The sequence below is a fragment of the Arachis ipaensis genome, chromosome B1, assembly GCF_059453495.1.
Source record: "Arachis ipaensis isolate K30076 ecotype BB chromosome B1, ASM5945349v1, whole genome shotgun sequence".
NCBI classification, from domain to species: Eukaryota; Viridiplantae; Streptophyta; class Magnoliopsida; order Fabales; family Fabaceae; genus Arachis; species Arachis ipaensis.
In genome coordinates this window covers 21159377-21168270 of record NC_142436.1, presented here as the reverse complement: position 1 = coordinate 21168270, position 8894 = coordinate 21159377, and the positions used below count along the sequence as shown (strand labels likewise).

General features: G+C 34.6%; 1 protein-coding gene and 1 non-coding gene across 2 annotated transcripts; both read left to right on the top strand.

Annotated features, from left to right (window-relative positions):
• Positions 1–1597: 1597 nt before the first annotated feature.
• LOC148575918 (small nucleolar RNA R71) lies at positions 1598–1705 on the top strand. The gene has a single exon (XR_015903103.1). It is a non-coding gene; the product is annotated as a small nucleolar RNA R71 (small nucleolar RNA).
• Positions 1706–5986: 4281 nt separating this feature from the next.
• LOC107627109 (callose synthase 7-like) lies at positions 5987–8162 on the top strand. The gene is made up of 9 exons (XM_088502620.1): positions 5987–6066; positions 6281–6425; positions 6512–6615; positions 6695–6791; positions 6876–7027; positions 7375–7499; positions 7592–7660; positions 7748–7931; positions 8027–8162. The coding sequence occupies exons 1-9, from the start codon at positions 5987–5989 to the stop codon at positions 8160–8162; spliced, it is 1092 nt and encodes a 363-aa protein (XP_088358746.1).
• Positions 8163–8894: the final 732 nt, after the last annotated feature.

Below are 8894 nucleotides of genomic sequence, written 5' to 3'. Positions count from 1 at the left end.
CACCAAACTTAGAAGTTGAGTGTGGGGGCTCTGTTTGACTCTGTATTGAGAGAAGCTTTTCATGCTTCCTCTCCATGGTTACAGAAGAAGATCCTTGAGCCTTAAACACAAGGTAGTCCTCATTCAATTGAAGGACTAACTCTCCTCTGTCCACATCAATCACAGCTCTTGCTGTGGCTAGGAAGGGTCTTCCAAGGATGATGGAATCATCTTCATCCTTCCCAGTGTCTAGGATTATGAAGTCAGCATGGATGTAATAGCCTTCAATCTTCACTAAGACATCCTCTACAAGTTCATAAGCCTGTTTCCTTGAATTGTCTGCCATCTCTAGTGAGATTCTTGCAGCTTGTACCTCAAAGATCCCTAGTTTATCCATTACAGAGAGTGGCATGAGGTTTATACTTAAACTAAGGTCACACAGAGCCTTCTTAAAGGTCATGGTGCCTATGATGCAAGGTATTAAGAACTTCCCGGGATCTGGTTTCTTCTGAGGTAATTTCTGTTGAACCAAGGTATTCAGTTCATTGATGAGCAATGGAGGTTCATCCTCCCAAGTCTCATTACCAAATAACTTGGCATTCACCTTCATGATTGCCCCTAAATACTGAGCAACTTGCTCTTCAGTAATATCTTCATCCTCTTCAGAGGAAGAATACTCATCAGAGCTCATGAATGGCAACAGTAAGTTCAGTAGAATCTCTATGGTCTCTGTATGAGCCTTAGATTCCTTTGGTTCCTCAATGGAAAACTCCTTAGGGGTCAGTGGACGTCCATTGAGGTCTTCTTCATTGGAAATCACTGCCTTTTCCTCCTCTATAGGTTCGGCCATATTGGGTATATTGATGGCCTTGCAGTCTCTTTTTGGATTCTCTTCTATATTGCTTGGGAGAGTATTAGGAGAGATTTCAGTAACTCTTTTACTCAGCTGACCCACTTGCGCCTCCAAATTTCTAATGGAGGACCTTGTTTCAATCATGAAACTGTGAATGGTCTTACTCAGATCAGAGATTATGGTTGCTAAGTCAGAGAGGCTCTGCTTAGAATTCTCTGTCTGTTGCTCAGAAGATGATGGAAAAGGCTTGCTATTGCCAAACCTATTTCTCCTACCATTATTATTATTGAAGCTTTGATTAGGCTTCTGCTGATCCTTCCATGAGAAATTAGGGTGATTTTTTCATGAAGGATTATAGGTGTTTCCATAGGATTCTCCCATGTAATTCACCTCTTTCATTGCAGGATTCTCAGGGTCATAAGCTTCTTCTTCAGAGGAAGCTTCTTTAGTACTGTCGGATGCAGCTTGCATTCCAGTCAGACTCTGAGAAATCATATTGACTTGCTGAGTCAATATTTTATTCTGAGCCAATATTGCATTCAGAGTATCAATCTCAAGAACTCCTTTCTTCTGAGTTGTCCCACTATTCACAGGATTTCTTTCAGAAGTGTACATGAATTGGTTATTTGTAACCATTTCAATGAGTTCCTGGGCTTCTGCAGGCATCTTCTTCAGATGAAGAGATCCACCAGCAGAGTGATTCAATGACATCTTGGACAATTCAGACAGACCATCATAGAATATACATAAGATGCTCCATTCTGAAAGCATGTCAAAAGGACACCTTCTGATCAATTGCTTGTATCTTTCCCAAGCTTCATAGAGGAATTCACCTTCCTTCTGTCTGAAGATTTGGACTTCCACTCTAAGCTTGCTCAACTTTTGAGGTGGAAAAAATTTTGTCAAGAAAACATTGACCAGCTTTTCCCAAGAGTTCAGGCTTTCTTTAGGTTGTGAGTCCAACCATGTCCTAGCTTTGTCTTTTACACTAAAGGGGAAAAGTATAAGCCTGTAGACCTCATGATTAACCCCATTGATCTTAACAGTGTCACAGATTTACAAGAATTCGGCTAAAAACTGATGAGGATCTTCCAATGGAAGTCCATGAAACTTGCAATTCTACTACATTAGAGAAACTAATTGAGGCTTAAACTCAAAGTTGTGTGCTCCAATTGCAGGAATTGAGATGCTTCTTCCATAGAAGTCAGAAGTGGGTGCAGTAAAGTCACCAAGCATCTTCCTTGCATCTCCACCATTGTTGTTATTTTCGGCTGCCATAACTACTTCTTTTTCGAAAATTTCTGTTAGGTCCTCTCCAGATTTTTGTGCTTTAGCTTCTCTTAGTTTCCTCTTCAGAGTCCTTTCAGGTTCAGGATCAGCTTCAACAAGAATGTTCTTATCCTTGTTCCTGCTCATATGAAAAAGAAGATAACAGAAAAGAATAGGAATCCTCTATGTCACAGTATAGAGATTCCTTTATGTGAGTAGAAGAATAGAAGAAATAGAATGAAGAAGGGAGAAGAAGAATTCGAACACAGAGAGAGGGAAAGGGTTCGAATTATAAGAAGAAGAGAAGTGTTAGTAAATAAATAAATAAATAGAAAGAGATGAGAGAGAAAAAGAGAGAGAGAGAGAGAGTATTTGAAAATTAATTCAAAAGAAAAGAAAAATATTTTTGTTTTTATTTTAACTATTAGTTAGAATTCGAATTTAAGAAGGAAAATAAAATAAAATTAGAATTTAAAACAATTAGTTAAAAAAAGAATTTTGAAAAAGTGGTTAGTGATTTTCGAAAATTAGAGAGAGAAAAGTAGTTAGGTGGTTTTGAAAAAGATAAGAAATAGTAAACTTTTAAAATCAAACAAAAAGTCACGTAGTTAATTGAAAAAGATTTGAAAATCAATTTTGAAAAGATAAGAAGTTAGAAAAAGATTTTGAAATTAAGTTTTGAAAAAGATATGATTGAAATTTATTTTGAAAAAGATTTGAAAATAAAATTAAAAAGATTTGATTTTTGAAATTAAAGTTGATTACTTGACTAACAAGAAACTAAAAGATATGGTTCTTAGAATTTAAAGATTGAACCTTTCTTAATAGGCAAGTAACAACTTAAAATTTTTGAATCAAAATATTAAATGTTAGTAATAAATTCGAAGATATGAAATAAAAAGTAAGAAAAAGATTTTGAAAATCAATTTTAAAATTTTTGAAAAACAGGAAAGAAAAATGAAAAATATTTGATTTTGAAAAAGATTTGAAAAGATAGAATTTTTAAATTGAAATTTTGACTTGACTAACAATAAACAACTAAATTTTAAAATTTTTTTGACCAAATCAATTCAAAATTTCGAAATTTATGATTGAAATAAGGAAAAGATATATTTTTTATTTTTGAATTTTAATGAGAGAAAAACACAAAAATGACACAAAACATAAAAGTTTAAGATCAAAACAAAAAACAATGCATGCAAGAACACTTTGAATGTCAAGATGAACACCAAGAACACTTTGAAGATCATGATGAACACCAAGAACATATTTTTGAAAATTTTTAGGAAAAGAAACACATGCAAGACACCAAACATAGAAATTTTTAATGTTTAGACACTATGAATTTGAAAATGCACAAGAAAAATAAGAAAAGACACAAAACAAGAAAGTCACAAGATTAAACACAGAGAATCATCAAGAACAACTTGAAGATCAAACAAGTTAAAACATGCAATTGACACCAAACTTAAAATTTGACACAAGACTCAAACAAGAAACATAATTTTTTTTATTTTTTATGGTTTTATTAATTTTTTTGTATTTTTCGAAAATTATTTTGGAAAAAGAAAATAAAGAAATTCAAAATTTTTAATAAGAATTCCAGGATTCCTGTAATGTTAGTCTAAAGCTTCGGTCCAAAAGATTAGACATGGCCAATGGCCAGCCAAGCTTCAGCATAGAATTATGAATGAGAATCCAAAGGCTCATACAATGTGATTCTAAAGCTCCGGTCTAAAAGAATTAGACATGGCCAAGTGGCCAGCCAAGCTTTAACATAACACATACAAGCATGTCCTTTTTACAATGGAAGGTGGAAACCTCGGTCCAAAAGATTAGACATGGCTTAACAGCCAGCCAGGTTTCACCATATCTCATGAAGCTCTAGAATTAATTCTTAAAAACCCTGAAGAACAATTTTTTTTTTGAAAATAAAAATAAAAAGCTTAAACATAAAATAAAATTACCCAATCTAAGCAACAAGATGAACCATCAGTTGTCCAAACTCGAACAATCCCCGGCAACGGCGCCAAAAACTTGGTATTGGAAATCGTGATTCACACTTTTCACATCTCCGCACAACAAACCAGCAAGTGCACTGGGTCGTCCAAGTAATAAACCTTACGTGAGTAAGGGTCGATCCCACAGAGATTGTCGGCTTGAAGCAAGCTATGGTCATCTTGTAAATCTCAGTCAGGCAGATTCAAATGGTTATGGGGTATTGATAATTAAAACATAAATAAAACATAAAATAAAATAAAGTTACTTATATAATTCATTGGTGGGAATTTCAGATAAGCGTCTGGAGATGCTTTGTTGCTTCTGAACCTCTTCTTTCCTATTGCCTTCTTCCAACCATGCGTTACTTCCTTCCATGGCAAGCTGTAAGATCCTCTCAGTGAAAATGGTCCTCTATGGTTTCTGCACGGCTAATCAACTGTCGAATTTCTCGTCTCGGATGAAAAATACCAGGCATAGCTACCGCATGGCTAATCATCTATCAGTTCCTGCTAGCGTCGGAATAGAATCCATTGATCCTTTTGCACACTGTCACTACACCCAACATTCGCAAGTTTGAAGCTCGTCACAGTCATCCCTTCCCGGATCCTACTCGAAATACCACAGACAAGGTTTAGACTTTCCGGATCCCAGGAATGCTACCAATGATTCTAGCCTATACCACGAAGATACTAATCTCACGGACTCGGTCTGTGTATTAGATATCCAAGAGAATATACTCCAGCTGTCGTCCAATGACTATGTTGAACATCATGTAGACCGCTTTGTGGTTGTCAGGCACGCGGATCTTGGCTAAGCGAGTAACGAAGATGGGGTGATTGTCACGGGTCACCCCTTCATTCTGACTTAACTGAATTAAGTACGAGAGTATATCTTGGAGAAGAAGTAGGCGTGAATTGAATAGAAAATAGTAGTAATTGCATTAATTCATGAAGAACAGCAGAGCTCCACACCTTAATCTGTGGGGTGTAGAAACTCCACCGTTGAAAATACATAAGTGAAAAAGGTCTAGGCATGGCCGAATGGCCAGCCTCCATGCCAAACGTCTAAGGACTAAACGTCCAGAGATGATCCAAAGATATGAATACAATAGTAAAAAGTGCTATTTATACTAAACTAGTAACTTAGGTTTACAGAAAATGAGTAACTAAGTACAGATAGTGCAGAAATCTACTTTCAGGGCCCACTTGGTGTGTGCTTGGGCTGAGCATTAAAGCTTTTTCGTGCATAGGCTGTTCCTAGAGTTAAACACCAGCTTTGGTGCCAGTTTGGGCATTTTACGCCAAGATGTTTTAGGCTGGCTTTGGACGCCAGTTTGGGTCATCAAATCTCGGGCAAAATTTAAACTATTATATATTGCTGGAAAGCCCAGGATGTATACTTTCCAACGCAATTGAGAGTGTGCCAATTGGGCTTCTGTAGCTCCAGGAAATCCACTTCGAGTGCAGGAGGGTCAGAATCCAACAGCATCTGCAGTCCTTTTTCAGCCTTTGAATCAGATTTTTGCTCAGGTCCCTCAATTTAAGCCAAAAAATACCTGAAATCACAGAAAAATACACAAACTCATAGTAAAGTGCAGAAATGTGATTTTTGCATAAAAAATAATAAAAATATAATAAAAAGTAACTAAAACATACTAAAAATTATGTAAAAACAATGCTAAAAAGGGTATAAATTATCCGCTCATCATTTTGTTACATATATCAGCACGTACTTTTAAGTTTTAAAGCTGTTTGATTTGAAGAGAAAATAATGCTGAACTAAAAATCTTTTTTGTCTATGCATTTATTTAATCATTGTTGTATGCGATATATCTCTTTTTCAGACATATCAACAAATTCTTTTATTAGCTTGAATGATAGCTACATGTATTTAGCAGTCGTCGAATGCTATGAAACTCTCAAGGATATCATTTATAACCTCCTGCAAGATAAGGAAGATAAGATGTAAGAAAAAAAAGATATCACTATCTCGCATGCTTACATATTTAGTTTCTATTTTTATTTCCTGATTTCATTTTTAGTATTCTCTGTTAGGATTTTGCGAAATCAGAAAATATGATTTTATTGTTTTCAACTTTTTTCTTCTCAAAATGTTGAAAACATAAACCAAACAGTAACGTTCTTTCTGCTTTTACCGGAATCCTCTTGATTATTCAAGGTCTTCCATGTATTGTGATAGGATTGTAAGCCATATTTGTGATAAAGTTGAATGGAGCATACAAGAACACACATTTGTCAAGAAATTCAAGATGAGTGGTTTGCCTTCACTTAGTGAGAAATTGGAGAAATTCCTAACTCTATTGGTAACTCTTTCCTCTCAGAATATCTCAGTTTCCTATATAGACCCTTTGAAGTCTTTATAACACTGTCTTTTCATTCTCATTGGTAGCGAGCTGAAGACGACAAACTCGAGACACTGAAGCCCCAAATAGTCAATGTTCTGCAGGATATTGTAGAAATTATCTTACAAGATGTTATGCATGATGGCCATTTGTATGTTCAAAACTTTATATATATTAAACATCACAATAAGTGCTGCATTATGATGTTGATCTGGTTTTGCTTTCTCCAGAGTCACGGAAAATCTTTGTCTCAACACCAAAGAAAGAGGACAGAGATATGTCAACATAGACACCGATTTTACTGTCAACAAATCAGTGAAGGAGAAGGTAGTCTTCACAAATAAACTTCGATTGATTCGCTGCATTATTCTTTGTGATTTTGTTTACTAAGTCTTTGTTTCTTCTATGTAGGTTATTAGGCTTCATTTGCTTTTAACAGTAAAGGAATCAACCAAAAATGTGCCTAAAAATCTGGATGCTCGCCGCCGTATCACATTCTTTGCAAATTCCTTATTCATGAATATGTCAAAGGCTCCCAAAGTTCGAAACATGTTGTCCTTCAGGTTAGTCATTATGATTAACTAATTTAATGACATGAAAGTAAAAAAAATAGAATGATTTGAAAAATGGCAAGTGCCAACTCTCTTAAGTTCTTAAATATTAAAGGCACATAATGTTTGTTTATTTTTAATTGATGCTACTATGATTGGAACTTATGTAAGCTTTTTCTTTAGTGTTTTGACACCATATTACAAAGAAGATGTTCGATATTCGATTGAGGAACTTAATAAGGAAAATGAAAATGGGATATCAATTTTATTCTACTAAAGAAAGATATACCCTGGTGAGTTTGGATTTATTTTCTCACCTATTTTTTTCTCCCTCAGTACATCTTCACTCATTTCTAAAGCAATGTAGATGAATGGCGTAATTTCCATGAGCGGCTTAATGACTTGAAAGTTGAGAGTGATGAGGATAAGAATTATTTCAAGACACAATGGGCATCTTACAGAGGACAGACACCCTTTCAAACAGGTCTTTGATCATATTGAACAATGTTCATTTTTGTTACTAAATTTGTATATGGTTTCTAATTCAAATGTTGATTTTCATTTTGTTTCTGCTAGTGAGAGGAATGATGTATTATAGGGAAGCTTTGATTCTTCAATGTTTCTTGGAATATGCTGGAGACAATGGTCAGTTATTTCCTTTATTTCAAATTCTAATTCATAGTACAGCTCCATTCCTTAAGAATGAAGTATATGTTTTTTTCTTCCTTGCAGCTATATTTAGCGGCTTCTGGACAACGGATTTTCAAGATAAAGATAAGAAGGGGCTCTTTGAATATGCACAGGCTTTGGCTGATTTGAAATTCACCTATGTTGTTTCTTGCCAAGTCTATGGTGCTCAAAAGAAATCCAAGAATCCCAAAGAGAGAAGTAGCTATACTAACATTCTTGGCCTGATGTTAGAGTGAGTCAACTATACCATTTTCCAAACTATATAAATGTACTTAATATAACAAAGTGATTCTCAAAGAAGTAATGGAATATCCTGTGTAGGAATTTAGCGGTTCGTGTCGCCTACATAGATGAAGTTGAAGAGGCAAAGGAAGGGAAATCACAGAAAGTTTATTACCCAGTTCTTGTCAAAGGAGGTGAAAAGTATGATGAGGTATGGACAAATGTTCAAATTTAAAGTCTCATTTTCCAATTATGATTCACCTAAATTTTCTAAGAAAAGGATAAACTAAGTTAGATAAAAGGATCTAGTTGAAAAATGTTTGCACAAGCTTCCTGGTTAAGAAATGGTTTTATGTTGAATTAACAGGAAGTATATCGCATCAAGCTTTCGGGTTTACCAGTTGAGATTGGTGAAGGGAAACCTGAAAATCAAAACCATGCCATTATATTCACTCGTGGTGAAGCCTTGCAGACCATAGACATGAATCAAGTAAGTTTTCTTTGGATTTAAATTGAATGTGTTAAGTGGTATTTATTTTCTATGTAATTCAGCACTCTTACTTTCTCCTTTGTATTTTAAAGGATAATTACTATGAAGAAGCATTCAAAATGAGAAATGTGTTGGAAGAATTCCGAAAAGATGGTTTTGATTAATTCAACACTCTTATTTTCTCCTTTGATTAATTTATTTCTAATGAACAATTAGTCTCTTTTTTTTGGCACAATCTTATAATGTTAATGTTTCTCTTTTCTTTCATTATGGCTCTGTTTCTTTTATTTATGTTTATGTTCATAATTTATTGATTGATCGTTCCTTAATGAAAAATGATGGTTCTATTTTTTAGCTCGTGTTTCTTGTACCATCATAATTTTTCTTTATAGTTTGAACTTGACTAATTAGTTAACGATATTAATAAAGGATATAGAAACGGTAAATCCGTTTGGCCTAATTAATTGCAAATAATTA